The sequence below is a fragment of the Dermochelys coriacea genome, chromosome 22 (assembly GCF_009764565.3).
Source record: "Dermochelys coriacea isolate rDerCor1 chromosome 22, rDerCor1.pri.v4, whole genome shotgun sequence".
Classification (NCBI taxonomy): Eukaryota; Metazoa; Chordata; order Testudines; family Dermochelyidae; genus Dermochelys; species Dermochelys coriacea.
This window is the reverse complement of record NC_050089.1, coordinates 6,181,117-6,202,984: the sequence shown is the minus strand read 5'-3', so window position 1 is coordinate 6,202,984 and position 21,868 is coordinate 6,181,117. Positions and strand designations below refer to the sequence as shown.

General features: G+C 42.9%; 1 protein-coding gene across 10 annotated transcripts in view; it reads right to left on the bottom strand.

The window, feature by feature from the left end:
• PRDM10 (PR/SET domain 10) overlaps window positions 1-5,268 on the bottom strand; it is a 69,351-nt gene extending 64,083 nt beyond the window's left edge. For 4 of the 10 annotated variants that reach the window (XR_006276681.1, XM_043501036.1, XM_043501037.1 and 1 more), the window contains exon 1: window positions 5,031-5,176. Coding sequence is in view for 2 of the 10 variants with exons in the window: in XM_043501032.1 (XP_043356967.1) it covers window positions 5,114-5,170 (57 nt within the window). In the remaining 8 variants the exon portion in view is untranslated. Of the gene's footprint in view, window positions 1-5,030 lie in introns of all 10 variants that reach the window. The other 6 variants (XM_043501028.1, XM_043501035.1, XM_043501033.1 and 3 more) reach the window with 4 other exon arrangements.
• Between the last annotated feature and the right edge of the window lie 16,600 nt (window positions 5,269-21,868).

Below are 21,868 nucleotides of genomic sequence, written 5' to 3'. Positions count from 1 at the left end.
GAACCCCAGCGCCCCCCTCCCCGCTGAAGCTGGGAGCCGCACAGGGAGCCCCCCCGACCCATACACAGGCCCAAGCTGCCCCCTGAGCTACCCCCTGCTTGCAAACACCCCCTAGCTACCTCCTGCCTGCACACAGCCTGTAGCTACCACCTGCCTGCACCCTGAGCTACCCCCCTGCCCGCACACAGCCCCTAGCTATCCCCTTCCCTGCACCCTGAGCTACTCCCCTCATTTCACACAGCCCCTAGCTACCCTCTGCCTGCACCCTGAGCTATTTTCAAACTTTTTGAACTGACCCCGCCCATGGAGTTATATTTTTGATTGCGTCCCCGTACAGCCCAGGCAGTCTGGGTGGCCTCCTGAGTGAGTCAAGTGTTGGAGGTGGCGCTCCCTCCTTACACCCTGCTGTGTGGAGTTGGTTCAAGCCCCGCCAGCCCTTGCACCCCCCCTCATTTAAGTAAAACTATGCCTATGCCCAAGGGTCCCCCCCGGCCCAGAGGCTCACGCTGTCCCCCCACCCCCTGCCAGGCCCTGGCATTTTTATAGCATATTGAGGGGGGGTCTCAGCAAGAAAAAGGTTGAGAACCCCTGGTCTATAGATCAAAGACCTGCCTGATGGCATCCATTAACAGCTTCCACCATACCAATATCTTCTGGCCACCACAGTAATTCTTTCTCCACTTTTTTTTCAGGGAAGCAAAGAAGGAGAGTGATTTCTTTCATCTCCTTATGAGGAGACTCAGGGCATGGCTACACTAGAGAATTTACAGTGGCGCAGCAGCACCCCTGTAAGCTCTCTAATGTAGCCACTCTAAGCTCTCCTGTCGACTTCATTACTCTAGCCCCTGTGAGCAACAGAAGCTATGTCGGTGGGAGAAGGTCTCCCACTGACAGTGTTGTCCACATTGAAGCTTATGTTGGTGTAACTTATGTTGCTTGGGGGGGTGATTTATTTACCCCCCGAGTGACATAAGTTATACCGACATAAACTGTAGTGTAGACATTCTCAGATCAGAGTCGCTCAGCTGGAAACCGTGGCTGGAGGTAGCATTTTTCTCCTGGGAATAGCTGGGCTCAATATATTTTGGTTCTTTTTCCATGGAGATTTTTGATATGGCGGTTCCTGAAGTGGACACACATACAAAATACTTAACAGTATCTGTATTTCAAGGCTATTGCCCTTCTATATTCCTGCTGTTGGGGAAAGGGCACCTTTCCTCAACGGTGAGAATATGCAGAAGACTGTAACAAATGGAGAGGACAGATTCTGCAGCAGGACCCTTGGAGTTAAAGCAGTGACCCTGCTGAGCCCAGCATAAAAGGGTTGCTTTGATTTACTCAAGGCTACAGAAGAGGTTTGCATACTGACTGAGGTTCCTTACAGCAAAAACAGGAATGGTTATTAACTGAATGCTAGTGGTGCTGAGCATTGAATACTCTCTTTCACCACTAATCATATACAAGGACAGCAAGATCATCATGCAAGGTGGGTTTTATACTAAATTATGCTGTGAATTGTCATCCAGCTTTTAATATCAAAATGGTTTATTATGCTCAAAAGTAGTAACCCATGTGTCTGTAACAAGCTGTATCCTACACTTAACTTAATTATCCCAGCACACATGGGAGGTAAGTCAGTAAATTTTCTGAGAACCTTTGGAAGAATTTGCTCTCATGGCAGCAAGAAGGCTGGAAGGTGCAATATGTTTAACCTCACTGACTACTGCGTCATGACTGCTGTCTTTTTTCTGAATTTTCATTCATCAAAAACATATTTATTTCAAGGAACTCTGATTCTAGTGCATTCTGGTTGGATGTTAGTAATCAGGTAAAGTAGGACCACAAGATTTATATTTCACTCGTGGAACAGAGATAGAAATCACACTTACAGTTAGAACACAAAAGTCTATTTATTTCCAGGACAGGAATAATGGTTGCAATTTATTTAACTATATAATAGAGAGAATAATTTGGCCAAACACAAATAAATCATTACTCAAATTGTGTGGAATGGATCTATCTAGGTTCTTATATCACATCCATCATCATATTATCTGATCATCTAAAATCTTATTATGATGTTCCTAAATCGTTTCCCACAGTTTATTAGATTTAGATGCTAAAAATCTATTTATTTTAACCATGGAGTATAACAGGGAATCAACCATTCTGAATGAATCCCAGGACAGTGTAACATTCTGATGCTTGAAGTTTTTCAAAAAGCAATCATACCAACTGATTGTGGGTTGCAAATTATAACAGGAATCTTCTACTCAGAGAAATGTGATTCTTTTTACAAACTCCCAACTGTAATTTGCACCCAGATTTGTCTATCAAAGAAACAGTCCTAGTCTTTTTTACTGGACTACAATGACTTCATCAAACTCCTACCTAAATCTGTGTCCTCATTTCATCCTCCACCTCCTCTTGTCGGCTAAGCTGCTACACATCAGCTTCTCTAACTACTCCCTTTGTCTTTCTCCCATTCTTGGCCTTCTAGTCTTTATGCTGCCCACTAAATTTGGTATGGTCTTCTTCAAACTTCCTTCTTTCACAAAGATTTCTTGCTCTAATCTCATTAAGATACTGCTTTGCCTTCTGGTACTAAGACTGATCTCCCACACATCAAATTGCTCAGACTTAGGGCATGTCTACCTGCAAGTGCTTCAACAGTGCGTCTGGTGAAGACGCTCTATGCTGACAGAAAAGAGCTTTCCTGGTGGCATAATTAAATCTCCTCAGCAAGCAGCAGAAGCTACATGGGTAGGAGAAGCACTCCTGACAACAGAGCACTATCCACACTGGCACTTATGTAGGTGTAACTTACATTGCTCAGGAGATTCACACCCCTTGGTGACTTAAGTTCAGTCGACATAAGCTGTAGTGTAGATTAGCTTCTAAGCAATTTGAGTCAGGGCTCTTGCCTGTTAAATTGTTCGGGAAACAGCAACATATCCTTACAGTGTTATGTAAGCAATATGTGTGGTAGTAAAATAAAGCTACCTAATGAAAAAAAAATACAGAGGCCTCAGAAACGGAAAAAGATAAAAGCAAAATAAGGGCCTTTATCAAAGTACATGTGCCACAAGCTGACATGTACAGAACATCCAGGCACAGAACATTCTTAGATTTCCATGAAGGGAGGTGACAGAAACATATCAACACTACAATACTGCTCGGTCTACATTTGTCATTTTGTTGTATTCCTCCTCTTGCTCACCACACTCATGCCAAAGTTTTATCTCCTAATTGCTCCGGTTCTGTATTTTCCTTTCTCCTTTCCTCTACTAGTGTTTCTATCTTTTTGCTAAATCTCTAGATTAAAGTATCATGCCATTTTAAACTTCTCAAAAGATTTGGAAAACAAAAGCTGGCTCTATGACAGAGATCCCAAATTGTCAGCATATCTCAATATATACACTCATTTCAACTGCCCGCCCCCCCCCCCCGCCCGCCCCGTGATTTAAGGCCACAATAGTGTCCCATGAGCTAGGGACGGAAGGATCACCCCCAACAAAAAACAGCACGGTGCCAAAAATGCTGGGATAGGTAGTCACTGTAAGGTAGCCCTGCCATAGTATTTCTAGGATAGCGATTGCTCAAATGGAGAAATCCTCAGACGTTGCTAACAAATTTATTAGAGCATAAGCTGTAGCTCACGAAAGCTTACGCTCTCATAAATAGAAAAGGAGGACTTGTGGCACCTTAGAGACTAACAAATTTATTAGAGCATAAGCTTTCGTGAGCTACAGCTCATGAAAATGCATCCGATGAAGTGAGCTGTAGCTCACGAAAGCTTATGCTCTCATAAATGTGTTAGTCTCTAAGGTGCCACAAGTCCTCCTTTTCTTTTCGCGAATACAGACGAACACGGCGGCTACTCTGAAACGTTCCCGTACCCCAAAGCCAAATCTGGGCCCTGCACAGGTCGCTGCATTGCAACTCATTGTCATTTGGATGGGGAGGGGCGCCGCACCTTGCCCTTGGGCTGCACTGGCCCCCCCCCCCGAAGCACCCACAAGGTGTCTGCCACCACGCTGGGCACCCCTCAAGGCTCCTGCCGGGCGTGGGGAGGAAGCCAGCGGGCCTCAGTCCCCAGCACGCCAGGAGAGGGCACCCGCCAAGCCCGCCCTTGACAGCCAATCACGGCAGGGGGCACCTGGGCAGAAAAGCAGCCCCACCCATAGAACTGGGCTCTTGCCGCCCCACGGACTCCCCCGCGCCCCAATCAGAGAAGGGGGACAAGACACAGCCCAGCCAATCAGAGTCGGGGGCAGAACCTCTCCCCCGCCCTCGAGCCTAGCGGTCTCCCCACCAGACACACAGACACCCCCGCCACCAGCCAATCAGAGGGTCCGCGGGTCCAAGGGAGACAGGGGTGCGAAGCCTCCGGCCAATCAGAACAAGGCTCTCTCCACCGCCCGGACTACTCTCCCCGCGACAAAGCGTGAGGCGCCACAGCCCCCGGCCTGGCCTGGCCCCCAACGGTCACTCAGCCCCAACCACTCTGGGACCGGGAGGGGGGAAGAGGCAGAGCGGTTGCGCCGCAAGGGCTGAGAGAGGAAGAAGACCGAAGCCGAGGGGGGAGGGGGAATGATCCAACCACGGGGGCAGGGGAAGATGAACGGGCCATACGGAGGCAAAATGCCCAGCGTGTTGGGGGGGAGTAAAATGGCTCCGACACCCCCCCCCCGTTAATGAGGTGCCGGGGTCCGGACTGTACCATCCGGGAGGGGGGGAAGTCGGGTGGGGGCAGCCCCTTACCCCCCTGTCCGGGGCGGGTGGGGGATCCCGATCGGGGAGGGGGGGGAAGAAACGGACTGTACCTCTCCGGCAAGCGGGGGGGGAAATGACAGCGCCCTACTCCCCCCCACCCGCGGGAGCGAACGGTTTGTCCCGGCCCCAGCGCTAAGGAGCCGCCGGCTCAGGCGCCATCTTGGGTGCGACTAAAACAACAAGCCCAAATCCCTGGCATGTCTCTGCGGTGCCCCTGGGCCGGACTCCCCTCCCGGACCGTCCCATCGCGTTACCTGAAGGGGTCCCATGCGGATGCCGCGCCCCGGCCGCCGCCGCAGGCCCCGCCGCTGCCCCAAACCCCCCCACCTGTCCTCACCTCACAATGGTAGCTGCAGACCAGGAGGGGGGGCGGCCGCCCGGACCTCATTACCATAATCTGCCTGGCAACAGCTATCAGTGCCGCATGCTGATTGGCCAGGAATCCCTAGCCCGCGGGGACCGGGCAAAGGCACCCCCATCCCAAAAAAGCACAAAGCGGCCGGGTCCCCAGGGGGAAGGTGAAGCAAAGCCCCCCCCCCCCCAGCCACAGGAAAGGGGGAACCCTTGCCAGGGCTTCCACCCCACCCCAGCACCACCCACCAATCACAGCGCCGCTCTCATCCAAGCGCAGCTCCGCCGGGGGCCTGCTCGCCAATCACAGTGTTTCTCTCAGCGTGGTGCTCCGCCCTCTAGCTGTGGGAGGAGGTGAGGGGAGTAGAGCAGCGCCCCCTGTTGGGTAGATGGGGAGAAGGGACGCCCAGCAGCGCCCCCTGCTGGTGAGGGGAATGGCCCAAGGGGTAAGGGGAGCAAATAGATGAGTACGTGGAGAATTGGGCTGGCTAGCTCGGCAGTGACAGGGCAGGGCGTGGAGCCCAGGAGTCCTGACACCCAGCCCCTCAGCCTATTCCCTCTTGTCCAGGCCCCCCACTCCAGGACTCAGCCAGCCCTTCATCCTCCAGGTAAACGGAGTTCAGTATCGTTTGCTGTGTGTGTGCGCGTTTCAGGGATGGGTCCTTCCATCCTGTGTCTCCATCTGCTCTGCCCATGGGACCTTTCTTGTAAGAGGGGGGCTTCTGCCTGGTACTCTTGGTCTACATTTCCCCACCCTCCCCCCTGGGCACTGGGGTGCAGCCCTCTGCCGTTGAGAGGTGGCTGCACTTTTAAGTCGAAGGCATTCTTGTGCTTGCATCGTATGTAATGGGTTTTTAGACTCTTTGAGATGAAGGGTGCTGTATAAATGTAAGGAATTATTATATTATAGACATAATAAAACACTGGTGCACATGCTGTAGGGATGCTTTCTGGAGGGAGGAACTAGATGACATAATGGAGCCTTTCATCTTCACTGTATTATTCTGAAGGGGAAAAAATAAATTTAAAATCTAACCTAAACTCACTTTTTGTTTGAGAATGTTGGTTTTCTTTTTTGTTGTTGGTTTTTGTGGGGGTGGTCAGTTGGCTTCCGTTGTATAATAAGGACATTGATCCTAGTCCATTTACACTTTATATTTTTGTATAGCATCTTTAGCACAGATGTGAACACAAAATGCTTCACAGGTATTTTTAAAAAAACATGTAAATACAAAATTATTAATCTAATGCACATTTTACTCTGAATTTGGTCTAGCCTGGCTGAAAAAGGTGTTTTTTTAAAAAACATTACCACTATCTGCACTCTCTCAAGATTCTTTGGGAAAGGATATTTGCAAATTATAAAAGAAACAGCGATTTGGTTTGTTTCTTCATAGACTCACTTAGAATTGGTGTTCTAAAGTGAAAACTATAAAATGTTATTGGGGTAACTTCAGTATACAAGGAAATGCGTATTCAATTAGGGGTGATCCTACCTGACTTTTAGATAATGCCCTGATATACTCTGGATACTCCTGCATCATTTGTCTCATTTACTGCTACTTTCTGTTCATGTGTTATATAAGAAATTTGAGTTTTAAATGTCATCTAAAAGAAATCAAGGATAATAATTGACATAGTTCAGAAACTTGATCTACCCATTTGATATTTCGGTTTCTTTTGGCATTACCATTGTTCTTTCTAAGGGGGAAAAAGACTTTGTATTGGTTATGGGACAGAAAAATACTCTTTTTGCTAAGTTTCAGAGTAGCAGCCGTGTTAGTCTGTATTCACAAAAAGAAAAGGAGTACTTGTGGCACCTTAGAGACTAACAAATTTATTTGAGCATAAGCTTTCGTGAGCTACAGCTCACTTCATCGGATGCTTTGAGTATAAGCTTTCGGGAGCTACAGCTCACTTCATCCGATGAAGTGAGCTGTAGCTCACAAAAGCTTATGCTCAAATAAATTTGTTAGTCTCTAAGGTGCCACAAGTACTCCTTTTCTTTTTGCTAATTATCTTAGTGTTTGTTTACCACATACCCAGAAAGTTTTTTATTTGGCAAGTTCTTTTTTAAAAAAGAATACTTCCGAGCATCTTTCATTCTCATAATCTTCCAAATTGCTTTACAAATGATATATTTACAGAGCCACTGAAATGCAGCCGCCTTGTGAGCAGTTATATCCTCAGTGGAATATGGCAGCTAACTGACAGAGCAGGGCAGTGGGGGGAAGGGGAAATTTTGATCAAGGACGCAAATCAAGCATTACTCTTACAAAAAGTGCCACAAAAACGCAATATCTTAGGAGAGCACAGAGAGGACTAGATCCTCATCAGACATAAATTGATGTAGCATTATTGATTTAATAGAATTGATTTTCAGGTGAGGATCTAGTCCAGAACCTCTATTTTTAAGATGTATGATACTTAGTTTTTCTATGCTGGAAGGGCTAATGGGTATATACTGAAGTAGTCTCCTCAAATGTTGAATGTTTACTAGATTATTTAAAGTTAAAACCTACAGGGACACTGTCAATTTAAAAACCATATATGCACATTGCCTACCCTGTATCAATAATTTCACCTGAGATTATTAAAACTAAAGTAGTTTTAAAAATTGAAGACAGTAGGATTACTTGCATGAGTAAAGGGAGCAAGATTTGGTCTGTTTTGCTTTTCTCCACTTATACTGTGTGCTTGCTTAGACAATTAAAACAGTATTTTTTTTCCTTTATTGTTATTATTATAGTCAGTTTCATACTTTCACACTGGCATGATCCTGAAATGTTTGAGTGGCAAACGCAGGAAGGGAATGTTTAAGAACAAAGAAAAACAGGTTCATTTTTCCTTTTATTTTAACTTCATGAAAACATTTTAATCATACTAGTTTTGTAAAGAAAACAAGTATTTTAAGCAAATCTGCATTTTAGGCCTATGGTACCTGATAGTGCCTTTTTAGTGTTCTGGACTGGAGAATAGGAAAGTTGTTACTTAAATACGCATATGCTACTGTGTTATATTTTCATGCAGACATGTCTTGGGTTATAACTTGGCACATAAGAATATGCGGCATGGGCTCCATTCTTTCTCTTCCTCCAGCACTGGCCACAATCCAAGGGTTATTTATGGGTATTTGCTTCTCTTTTTAGCGGAAGAGAACGATTGGGCCTAAGCATACAGTTCATCACATGATATAATGGGCTGCCAAATGCAGAAAACCATGTGTCATCAACTCTTGTGTTTGAAATCAGACGTAAAGCCTACATTTCCTTTCTTTTAATCCTTTTTGTTTCTGGTGTTTTGATGGAGAGCCCATTTATCTAGTATCCTCATGTTTACACACAGATCCCAGAAAGAAAGGCCTTCATTGTCAAACCAATGTATTTTTCTAGGTACCCAGAATAAACTACATTAATTAATTCCCCATTTTCCTTAACTGTGTGGAATATTGGTGTAATCCTTGATCCTGAACTTTTCCCCACATCTCTGCATTATCACCTTGGTATACTGCTGCCTCAATAGTACTTCAGCTGAATTTCTTATCCATTCCTTCACCTTCTCCTGTCTTATCTATTGCAATTCCCTTCCCTGTGGCCTCTGCAAGTCTCTCAGATGCCTGGAGAGTGGTACTCTCTGCCTTCTCGGATGTACAATACACCCACATCCTCTCAGCAATTCTGCTTTCTTCTTTTTCATTTCAAAATCCAGTTAAAAAGTTAATCTTGTGTCTTGTTTTTGAACCATTGCCGTGTATCAGCCTACTTCACAAAACTTGTGCGCCTGAACCCCGCTTGCTTATTGGTATACCACTCACACAAAGCCACTGTCAGGACAAGAACCTTCTCCTCTGCAACTCCAGCCATCTGGAGCAGCCTTTTCCTAATGTCTCCAGCTCATCAACTCTCCACCTCATTTCAAATCTAAGCTCAAGATACCTCTATTCTCCCCTGCCTATATCTCTGAATTTCCTTCTTTGCTATTATGTATTTGATTCTTTTGTGTGATACTGTCTAATTCTGTAAAGTATTGTGGGTTACAGATTATATAATCTGTATGGAGAACATTGATCTAATCTTGTAAATCCTTGTGAGCTGTTACATAAGTAGCCTCATTGACGTCACTGGGACTACTCATACACATGATGATTACTTGCATGAGTCAGGGTTTGCAAATTGAACCATAAACTGGACTGTGTATTCCATCACTAGTTTGTCACTCCCCTGCTGCTCCTCTGTGTCTGTCTATAACCTAAATAACTGGAAGATTGGAAAATTTCAACTCTATCTGAATTATTTACATACGATTGACCACCTCTGAACTGTTTGTATACATTGCACTGTTTTATACTGTAAGGGTAGAATACTAGATATAGTGGAGGTGTTGATATAAGATTAATAATTTAGAAAGAAGCCATCATGAATTTAGATTAAGGGGATCATTGCATCAATAGACCATACAAATAAACAAAGCTTTTCTCCTTTATTGGTTCTGCGTTTTTTCCAAACCAGTTCAATCTCTCATCGTCACAAACCAAGTTAATCATTTGTCATTCTCTAACAGAAAACTTAGAGTTATGCAGATGTGTGATATAATAGCGTCCACTTAACGCCCACAAAACTTCTACACTTAGTTTTACAGAAGATCTGTACCTTTTTTAAAAAAAAACCCTGCACATCTACACAGTTTTCAGATGAGCAAGTCAGTTCCCCACTACCATCTTTATTACTGCTGATGGCCACTTCACCTGGTGTACACCACACACAGCCATAATTTTGCCCTCTAATATTTGCAAAAATGTATGCAAAGGTCAAAATAAGAAATGAGCAAGAAAGTCCAGTTCCCATTCAAGGGATCCATTTTCAGTACAAAAGTTGCAACATTACTTACACAAAAAATGCATGTTAATTTCTAGACAGTGTCAAACTAATACAAGCTTGGAGACTCCATGCGTATAGACACCATCATATAATCAGCACACTTCAGAACATCAGACAGATCATTCACAAAAAATATTCCAGTCAAGCACATCATCCTATGAGAATGTATAGAACTCTGACATAAAGTAATACACTCTAAGGCAATGGTCCAGATCTTCAGCTCATGTAAATCACTTCAGTGGAGCTATGCTGATTTATGCCAACTGAGGATCTGGCTACATAATCCTTTCAAAAATCTCCATTGCATGCTTAACAAACAATATATCAAAGGTCTAGGGAAAAAGGTGAGTTTTACAGTTCCTCCTGAAGGTCTGCATTAACAAAGCCAAGCTCTAGTGTACCAACTGGAGGAATGCATTCAGTCAAGCATCCCCTCATGGAAAATGTCTTGCCACTAGCCTGCCAATATTTCTGTGGCTCCAATGTAAAATTATAAAACCTGCTGCCTAAGGTAGCATTTACGAAGTCTGCCAGGGGCTTAGGACCAGACAAAATTGCCAAGAGGGTTTTGTGCGTTATCTTGCTTTGATACTTCTGATAGACCCCATCTTAAATTGCAAGCTTTTGCATGGCAGGTACCATTTTTTTGTTTAGAGTCTGTACAGCGCCAAATACAGTGGGTCTTAGTCCGTGATTGGGGTTCCTGGGTGCTACCCCAACTCAAATAATAGTACATTACATGGAGGGCACACAGGGTAGGGTGAATAAAAGAGTAGTGAAGTATTGGCATTTGTCTTTCAAGATTTTTTAATAACTGGAGCTTTTTCCAGAAAACTACAGTGAACAAATTTATTTCAGTTTTAATTCCAATTTAACTAAATTCTTTTGTCTGGGATTATTTATCAGTTTAGAGCATAGTTGTCCCTTGCCTAGGAAACTCTTCTATTTAAAATGTTTGGAACCCAGTTGGCCGATTTTTATATCTAAAAGTTTATACCCCTAAGATAGCACTCCCCCTAAAATCATATGACATCAACATTTTATGGTTCTTATAACATTTTTTGTGCACACCTGAAGCTTAAACGATGGCTCTAACCCTCCCCAAATTTATATCAGCTGTTTGGGATGGATTTCAGCTAATATTTGGAACCCAATGTTAAAAAAAATATTCAGGTTAAAAGATGGATCTACTATGGGTCTTGAGTCAAGTTAACAGGCCAGAGAAGTTTCAGAGTGGTAACCGTTTTAGTCTGTATCAACAAAAACAATGAGGAGTCCTTGTGGCACCTTTGAGACTATCAAATTTATTTGGGCACAAGCTTTCGTGGGCTAGAACCCACTTCATCAGATGTATGGAGTGAAAATACAGGATCAGGTATAAATACATGAAAAGATGGGGGTGCTTTACCAAGTGTGAGGTCAGACTAACAAGATAAATCAGTTAACAGCAGGATAGCAAGGGAGGAAAAATAACTTCTGAAATGGTAAGAGAGTGGCCCCTAACAGACAATTGACAAGAAGGTGTGAGTAACAGTAGGGAGAAATTAGTATTGGGGAAATTAAGTTTAGGTTTTGTAATGACCCAACCACTCCCAGTCTCTATTCAGGCCTAATCTGATGGTATCCAGTCTGCAAATTAATTCCAGTTCTGCAGCTTCACGTTGGAGTCTGGTTTTGAAGTTTTTTTTTGTTGAAGAATTGCCACTTTTAGGTTGGTTATTGAGTGACCAGAGAGATTGAAGTGTTCTCCTACTGGTTTTCTTGCAAGTCAGAGGGTTTACAGGCAGCCTGATGTCAGAGTAAGTGGGTGACTGTATGTGATATACTGTGTCCATTGAACATAAGAAGCACCTATATACTGTGAACTTGAGTCCTTTCCTAGGTAGCTTTTGAGAATGTGTGTCATGTACATTAGGTGCTCTCTGCCTGTATTCAGCATGGCTCCTGGAAGTTTTGCCCTGAACCCAAAGCTGCTGGTTTAATACCTGGCATTTCAAAGTGCTCTATAATCCACATGCATTGGGACGTTATCTTGAAAAATGGTGTGTTACAACAGGTGCTAGTGTTGAGTTTGGGGTGCAAATTTGGGGTCACTTGATCTTTCGCTTCCCACTATTCATCCCCTGATACTATGTGCTCTTTTAAGTGTTTAAAATCTATCTTAAATATTGGTATGCCACAACAGGTGCAGGACTGGGTTTTTTTGGACATTTGGAGTCCTTTGGTCAAGAGTTTGGGGTGCATGTAGATGAATGAGAAAGTACAGTTCTGTGGGACACAACACTCCATATAAAATGGCAAGCTTACCTATCTCTGCCTATTGTAGGGCAGCCCTGACTGAAACGTACCTACAACATATCCTCAGTGGATCTCGCCAGCTCCAGGGACAGAGTTAAGGTTGTGTACTGTGTCTCTGTATTTCCTGGTTTCCAGTGGTTTAAGTATTCAATGTTTTGGAAGGACAGGAGGACACCATTAACTCTTAAAGAAATTTTTGGGAAGTGAATTATGTTATATTTAGTGATGTCAGTTCAGTCCCTGGGTTGGGAATAAGGATGAGGCAGTCTGGAGATTCTAAACAAAAGCCATTTCTCTGCCTGTCTGCAATTTTGCGGATTGATTTTTTTTTATTTCTCTGTACCACTGACTTGTCAGGTGGAAGGTAAATACTTCATAACTAATAATAAAATAAATGCATTATAAGTAGTCATAAAATATTCTGATATCTACTTTTTAAAAGCCCCTGACTGATTCATTTGCCTGCATTGTCTCTGCACTGCAGATATACAATTCATTGTTTTGGAAAGCTTGTAAAATAAAAAGCTTATGGCAGGGTTTAGGGGCAAATGAGGATTTAGTAACAGATTATTCTAATACAGGTTCTCTGTGGATAGTGCCATAAAAGAAAAGAAGCTGCTCCAGGAGCAAATGGGCTTTGAACCCAAGACTGCAGGTCTAGGGTAGAAATCCTGAACTAGAAAATGTTTTGGTAACTCTTATTCTTTGCTTGATGTATACAATTGTTCCTGAGAAGGGAACATGGCAAACTGGCCCTGTGTTTTTGTTTGTGTGGCTTTTTGGTTTGTCAACCTACAGTGTTATATATCTGAAAGGCGGAGACAAAATATAGTCTTAATAGCTGTATTACCTAGCCAGATTTTGAAAAACAATTTCTATTTTCCTATAGTCCCATATATACTGTGTAACATGGCAAGCAGTGCACTCTTTAGGTTCTAATTCCATTTAAACCAACAAAAAATGTTGAGCTTCCATCCTACACAAGAATTAAAATTGGGCCTGATGGTCACATTGTATTGGATCATATTGGAAAATATCACAGAGAATGTGTCTTCAATGCAAACTTAGCCAGGATGTTGCCCATAAGCATCCCTCCCATCTATATAAGCAAATCTCTCACTTGAGTTTGGGGGTGCCTTCAGTCCAGGCTAGCTGGCATGGCAGGGATGGGTGGGTTAGAGCTCAGGTTCCACTTGGCTATATATATTTAAAATGCTTTTACCATTGTTACTAATAATTCATCATTATTAAAACTGAAAGATTTTTTTTAAGAATTTGATTTTCTTTTCGCCCTTTGGGGTTTTGTTTTGCTGTTTACATTTTACTTAGCTTTGAAAAATGAAAATCAGCATGAGTTTTGGTGTTGTTTCTAGTTAATTTTCCAATTCTTAGGCACTTTGTGCTACCATGTCTAGCTTGCATACACTGCAGGAAAATTTAATACCTCAACAAAATGCTCTTTTCATTGAAATAAAATAACTCCACCATGGTAAAAGCATATCAACAGCAAATTTAGGCCTAAACAACTTTACAGCTGTTCTTTAACATACACTAAATGGCTTTATTCACCTTGAAATTATTATAGCTTCATGCTCTTTGATCAGATTTTTCAACATCTGGCCGTTTGATTGATCTGCAATAAAAGAACCCTCTACCACACAGAAGGTGAGGTGCTGTGACTACGCATTACCAACCAGTGAATCATATTATTATTGAAAACCCATAGGCAAATATTTGAGACACTAAATAGGACAATTTAGTGTGCACGTCTGATTCCTTCATCTGTATTTAAAGAAGAAATTTCAGACTGGAACAAACTTGAATGAAGAGAAACCATTTATACAAAAAATAAACTAACTTGGTCATTATGCCAGGTCTACACTAGTGACCTTAGAGCAGCACAGCTGTAGTGATGCAGCTGCGCTGCTGTAAGATTTCCCACATAGCCATTCTTTGCCGACATTAAACCACCCACAAGTGGTGGTAGCCGTGTTGACAAGAGAGTGTCTCCTGCCGACATAGTGCTGTCCACACCAGCGCTTCTGTCGGTGTAACTTATTCCCTCAGAGGGGTGGGTTTTTTTCTCCACACCCCTGGACAATATAAATTATGCCGACAAAAAGTGCTAGTGTAGATATAGCCAAGGGACAACCTGTGAGGAGATGGATGGATGGTTTGTGGCAGATCACTGGGAGGCCAGCTGCTGAGTGCTCAAAGTTAGCAATGGATCAAGAAGGCTTCCAAAAATTCTGCTTTGAAGTCACTGATATTCAGCCAATGGATAAATGGATTTACTTACTTATTATGACTTCTCAAATTCACCATTATGAGCTGAAACTTTCTCTGTAAGCATATGCCTGAAAAGCCCCAGCCAGAAGGGGTGCAAGTGTCATGTCCTGGTTCTGGAACCCCAGAAACCTGCAGAGAGGATGCTCTGGGGGGCCCTCAGCAAGAGTTAGGAGGGCAGGATCCACAGATCTTTCCATGCATATGCCCTGACTCAGACCCATTCAGCCTGCATCCCATGTCAATTATTCCCACTCCTGGCAGGAATAATCTGACTGGGAAAAGGGGATGCTCGATGCATTAGACAAACCCAGTTCAGGCTTCACTGCAAAAATCAGATACGAGGGGATTGGCTGGAAGAGAGCAAGATCGTGCAGCTCATTGTCAGTGGGAGTTAAACACACAGAAACTAGAGTTGCACTCAAACTATAAATTTTAGATCCAAGTGTGGTTTTCAAATACCTCAGAGTTGGGGCTTTAAGAATTAATGCTTTGATTCAAGCCAGTCTCTAGCACTGAAGAGAACCTCAGTAGCTTTGATACTAAACAAATAGAATCAGGAAAAAAAAATCAAGAAAATAGATAAAAGGCACACAAAGTTTTGTTTTTTATATTCTTCCCCTGCCCTCCACAATGTAAGTACCTCTTTGGGGAATACTTTCACTATTAACTAATTGTTCAGATTTTGGGATCTGCAGGTATTATTTAGTCTGTGACTCTGCCAAGGGATCTGTTATGGGATTTAACTTTTTGCCCGTTGAAGCGAACAGCACTCTGCATGTGCACAAGGGTCCATGCTAGCAGAACCCATTGCCAGATGAGGGCCTTAGATACGGGTGGCAACTTTGGCCCAGATCCTGCCCTGCTTTAGGGTGTTTTTGAGTCAGTGTCCTATACAAATTAGTCTTAAAACTGGCTTCCCTTGCTACCCTCCAGTATAGTGGAATCCTTGGGTGGAGTGTCACTGTAGTAGCTCTTATACTACCACCCACCACTCAAGGATGCCAGTGTGGGGATTGCCAGAAAAGGAGGCATGGCAAGGGCATCCTGGCAACCCCCAGCTGCCACAGTGGCCCCTTGCCCATTGGCAGCAGCCACCATGATTAAAATAGCCTATAGACTCCTCTGGTTTATGCTGCAGAGCAGCCTGATGTCCTTCCTGTGCAAATGTTCTCCAGCCACAGCTCAGGATCTGTGCCCTTTCTATAAAGCACCATCTTGGGGCTATCCAAATACTGTATACTTTTGTAACTAGATATTATTTGTTAATATTAGACTGCAATGGACATTTAGCTTTGTCATTCCTTTGTAGAAAAACATTTCATTCTCCTTATACCAAATAAATCCATTTTTGGAGGCATGAATGGGATTAAAATTGTTGTGTGTATGTGTACGAATGTATCTTTTTGGAAGGGGTTATATTAAAATGTGAGAATCAAATATATTTTCCAGGAGATGGAACAAATAGCAGATATAAGGACTTTAGTTTAACTACTTAGAGACTGATCCTGTGAACATTCTGAAGGCCCAATGACTTCGGTAGAAGACAGTGTCATTTAGCACCCAGAGAACTAGACCCAAATAGTCTTTACGAGGGTGCAGTTTTTTTAAAACATAATCTGGTTCAAGGGCATAAGTGTTTTCTGACTTATTAAGTTGTCTTTTATGTTTTATACTTGAAAAACTGGCAATTACTGAAAGTGAAATGGAAGAATAAGATGGCAAATTTCCCTTTAGAAAAAATTAAAGAAATCTCACTGTCACTTCATTGTTGGATAGATACCCATTTTAGAGAGCCTGTCTGTCATCTTTGAAGCTGAGATTGAGTGAGTGTATAGTAGGTAAAGGAGGCAAACAACTCTGTTAGCTGGTCCTATTTTCAGGATATACATGCTGAATTTTTAAGTTCTCAAAAACGCAGAATATTTAAGTGATTTCTTTTAAAGAGACAGAGATTTTTGCACTAATATATTTAAATGTGCTGATGTATAATTTTTACAGAGTAGACAATAGGGTCAAATATCAACTTCATATACACTCCAGTGAGGTTGCACCAAGGTGTATGTTGGGGCAGAATTTGGCCCGAAGCAATGATGAGTTATGAGTAATTGTGTTTCAATATACTGCCCCCTGTTGGTGAAGGTGCTTAAAATCCAAATGAATAAAGATATCTGACTAACTAGAAGTATCTGTACTCATGTAATGATGTTTCTTCATCCACACTACAGGACTTTCTGAAATATATTTTAAATTCAGCTGTTAAATCCCAAATGGGGAACTAACTACCAGCTATTTGCATTTTAAAGGGAAAAATCAAACCCCAGTAGGGCTCTACTTAAAACATCCTTTGTGTAACTTACCAGATAGCTACATCTCAGCATAGTCCGGAAGGATTCAAACAAATGACTGAGACAAGTGAGGAAAATTTAGAATCAGAATAATCCTTTTAAGTCTGTTTTAAAACTGCAGGTGTTATTGATATCTATGTTAAAAATGCCAGCTTCCCCTAGAGGCTGTCTTTGTGCAATGGTATTCCTCTACTGCTCAGAAAACAGGGCCCCCAATCTCAAGTGAATTGATGATGTTGGAGGCATGGGGTGCTGTATCTCATACACAGAGGAACACTGTAATAAGAAACTGTAAAACACTTGAGCAAAGAACCTAGCCACCCAAACTAGATACATTTATGAAGCGAGCTGTAGCTCACGAAAGCTTATGCTCAAATAAATTTGTTAGTCTCTGAGGTGCCACAAGTACTCCTTTTCTTTTTGCGAATACAGACTAACACGGCTGCTACTCTGAAACTTGTCATTTTAAATTCAGTTCATTTCAAGGCAGGTGCAATAATAAGCAAGCTATAGGAGAAGTGGCTTGGGCTTTAGAGAAGCAGAGTTCTCCCTGGGGGCGACCCCTCTTCTGCAACTCCAGAATACTTCAGGAAAGAATCAAAGTCATCTGATTTTCCTTTAAGGCTCTAAGATTGTGGATGTAAGCTACAGGAGAACCACTTCTTCTGATGGAGATGCCAGGGTCCATTTCCTGGTCAGCTCTCAATCTCTCCTAGCCGGCCTTACTTCCTTCAACATGAAACACCTTTTCTCATTGGGTCTCATATTCAACTGAAACTCAAAACACCTGCATTTCATGTGATTACTAAGAGTATTTGTTCTTATTTTCAGCATTTAGGGTTTAAAGAATGCTAAAGTGCAGCTACCTTTAGGTTGTCATTTGGAAAGCCACTGTACAACAGATGGAAGAACCCCACACATGAGATTCCTATTTTCTAGGAAGTGACTATTTTAATAGGGGCTCTATGCTACTGATCCAGTTGCAAGACTGGGGCCTAACTCAGTACCAAACTGCTTGGCTCCTGCCAGAAATGTGATATTGTTGCTAGCCCAAAGGACTGAAAGCCAGGACTTCTGGGTTCTGTTCTTTGCACTGCCACCCACTCACGGTATACCTTGTGCAAATCATGTAACGTTGCAGATTGCCCCTGAGAGGAATTGTGAGAAGTAATATGGCTACAGTATAAATGAATTTGAATTGGGAAGCACCATACTTCCATCAAGGCTGCCAATTTAATGATTTTAACAGCTTTATGATGACTATCAAAATGGGACCGTCAGAGATGTAGTCACTGATTCAGATCTCAAACCAGTGTAAATCAGGAATAATTCCATTGATGGAGGTACATTGGTGTAAAAACAGAATGAGAGAAAAAATTAGCCCTAAGTATCAGGTATAGGTGCAACTGATGCAGAGAACAAGACCTGGTAATAGAAAAGCTTTCAGAGTATCATGATTTAATGTCTGCTGGACTTTAAAATTACTCTGTTCTTGTGTGTCATATTACCACTTAACACAACCTGCTGCTTATGAACCAAGTAACCACTCCAACAAATGAAGAATGAAAGGGCAACCTCAGGGTGCTGTAAAAGAGCTTGTTAGCATAAGCTAGTTCCATAATGTCTGACTGAATCGCACCCGATTGCTCCCCCCCCCCCCCCAAAAAAAGGTAGGGTGCGGGGAACCCACTTAGTTTTTATTGTGCTGCAGATGATCTGACATCTTTACCAACAGGACAAGTTGAGGTTTTTCACATTCCATGTTGCTTATTTGCCATGTAACTTGTTTAGGTGATTTCAGTTTTAATCTATGAGTGAAAACTGAACTCTGTTATGAATCAGATCGCTGCCTTTGCTTGTAAGTAGTCCAAGTCATTTTTTATTTTCATTTTCATGTTTATTTTACTGCAGAAGGCAAATAAATGTACATTAATAAAGTTCAAATCTCTCCCATAAAATAACTTCTACATCAGTGCTCACCTTCCCATCATGTGTGAAGTCATTATTAACAATGCAACTGTAATATTTTACATTTATATAGAATATTCCCATCAGTGGCTTTTAGCCAGAATGGGCAGGGATGCAGCCCCACACTCTGGATGTCTCTAAACCTCCAACTGCCAGTAGCTGGGACTGGATGACTGTGGATGGCTCACTCAATAATTGCCTTGTTCTGCTCATTGCCTCTGAAGAATCCAGTGCTGCCACTATCGGCAGACAGGATACTGGGCTAGATGGACCATTGATCTGACCCAGTGTGGCCATTCATATGTTCACAGTGCATCTGCACAACAGGCAGGCATAATCCATTCCTCCATGCTCTGGTCAACAAGGCGGGATGGGAGGCTAGTACAACCTGCAGTGCAGACTGACCCCAGAGGCACCATTTCTAGGTCAGGCTGGGAAGAGTACTTTGTATAGCTTTTTGAAAGTATGTCAAGATTCATCCTGCACTGTGATCCTCCTAGTGCCCAGAAAGCACAATTCCTTTCAGGCTTTCTTCACTACTTTTGCAGCAGGAAGCTCTGGGCCTCCAAGCATGGAATTGTCTTCACTCAAGTTATGTGCATCTCCTTCCCTGGGTAGGGTACCATAAAGCAGTGCGATTTAGGTAGTCCAAGTTGGGAATCCTTGTATCTTTTCAGTCACCTCTTTGTCTTGGGATGCCTCCTTCCCTAAACAAATAGTACACTGTCCCATCAAGGTCTCCAGGATCACTGTTCTTATTCTGCAACTAGGAGATGATTGGGGAATCCTAGTCCTTCCACCTTTCCAGGATGTTAAATAAGTATATCCATACTATTTGCCAGGCTCCTGCTAATTAAAGGATGCTTAAGCATGAGACACAATCCGGCTTCTGTTTGCAAGGGCCAATGTGGCGATGCTTCAACTCATCGAGGAAGCAAACTTCCCAACTTTCTTTTTTAGTTTATTCTGGAGTCTACTTATGTAAGGATCAGACCACCATGATGATCTCTTTATAAGAGCGCTCTACTATGTGAGACAGGATCCGACTAGAATCCATCACTATAACAGATAAGATTTACATTGTGGCTTATGTTAAAAAATTGTTTAATTAAAATACCTGCCTAACATCATTATGTGAAAGCCAGATTAATGGTACATGTTTATGTGCAGATTACAGAGCAGTAGAACTCAAATGCTAGGGGTCCTGTGAGATAACTCAAGATAGATTCCATGCCCCTTAAAGATTTGAAGGCCAGTGGGCTGCATCACCAACCCAGGGGAAAAAACTCAGTGCCACATCCAAGTGTCTTTCAGGCCCTCCCCCCAGGGCACAGTTTATTAATGCCAGTAAGAAACAGGCAAGACATTAAAACGGAGCAGTTCCTCTGACCATCCTGGGCTACATCTCCCAGAGGCTTTTCCTCCTGCCTCTCTTAGGACTAATAGGAAGATATATCCTTCCCGTCAATCCCCCTACTTTGGAGTCTGCTGCAGGAGCCCATCTCCCTCCAGCACAGTACCTTTCAACTGCGCTCACTCAGCCCTTTCTACCTGACCCTTTCCTAGCTGGGTTTTGATACTGAAACAGGGCTGGCTGTTCCCAGACTCCTGGCATGGAAAAGGGCTGTTACAATAGGCATGTGTGGAGGAACAAAAGGAGTTATCACTACCCACAAAAACAGCACTCTCTCCATTCTACCACATTACTTCCCCTCCTCAGACCGCTGCATTGGCTTCCCTCTTACCAGCAGCATCATCTTTCATGTCTTTATCCTAGTCTTCCAAGCACAGCTCCACCCCACTTACAATCTGTATTTATTAGTGTTTCCTCCCTCATTCCCTAGGCTTCTTAAGAGTTCTTGTCCTTTTTATTCTTGTAGAATTATGCCATTTTTCATGGTTTAAGGCCTCATCCTTCATACTGCTCCTCAGTCCTTGGAGCAGCCCCTTGTTCCCCCTATACCAGGAGCCCTTTCCTTCAACCATGATTTAAAACCCACTTCCTCAGCAAAGCTTCCTTCATTGCTGTCCTTACCAATGAAGTCTTTGCACCTCTTGTCCCATGTATTGTGTTTGTGACTTGGAATGTAATCTCCTCAAGGGCAAGTTTGAGTTCTGACTATATGAGCCTTGGACCTTTTCTGAGCAAGCTCCATTGCCAAATTCAAGTGACCAGTGTCAAGTATGAGTGGAGACTTTCTACTGGAGTCTACTGTTTTTCAGATAACTACTCACCCAAAGGCTATTGTGTAACTAAACTTTGGACCAAACTGTAGGTCCCAGATCCTCAATGACATTTAGGCATCTAACTCCCAGTGACTTAAAAATGGGAGATAAGTGCTCAAAGGTATTTAGGCAGCTGGGCTTAGCTGACTAGTAAAGGCTATGTGTACACCACATCTCTTCACCAGCCTTGTAATCTGTTTGACCCTAGATATGGCTGCTGCCCATGTACAACGTAGTTAATAAATTGTGGTAGCTAAGGCCCAGATTTTAGAAATATTTAAATGTTGCTTCACTCAACATTGTAATGCCTAACTGATTAGTAGCCTAAATCTCATTTTCTACAGTAATTTAGACATTTAATCTAAATCCCCTTTACTGTCAATGCAATCTTGGCTTTTAAGTGCCTAAATCCCTTTTGAAAATGAGATTTAGGTATTGCAATGCCGAGCACAGCAACAACTACATACCTTTAAAAATCTGGACCTAAGTATTTGACCTTTGTCAGATGGTTCGAGTGGCACATGGTTTCCTCTGAAAGCAAGTTGTAAGGTGATAATCGCCACATGGTCAGACCCCCACTGTGTGCCTGTATAACCAGTTTGGCCAGTCCTTCCTCCCAGAGTGCATTACCCCACATGCTTCTTGTGCTGCCCTGCTTTCATATCCTCTAAACACTTTATCCCCTGCTGAGGTATTATGGGATAGCTGCCCAGATTTTCCAGAAACACACACCAACCA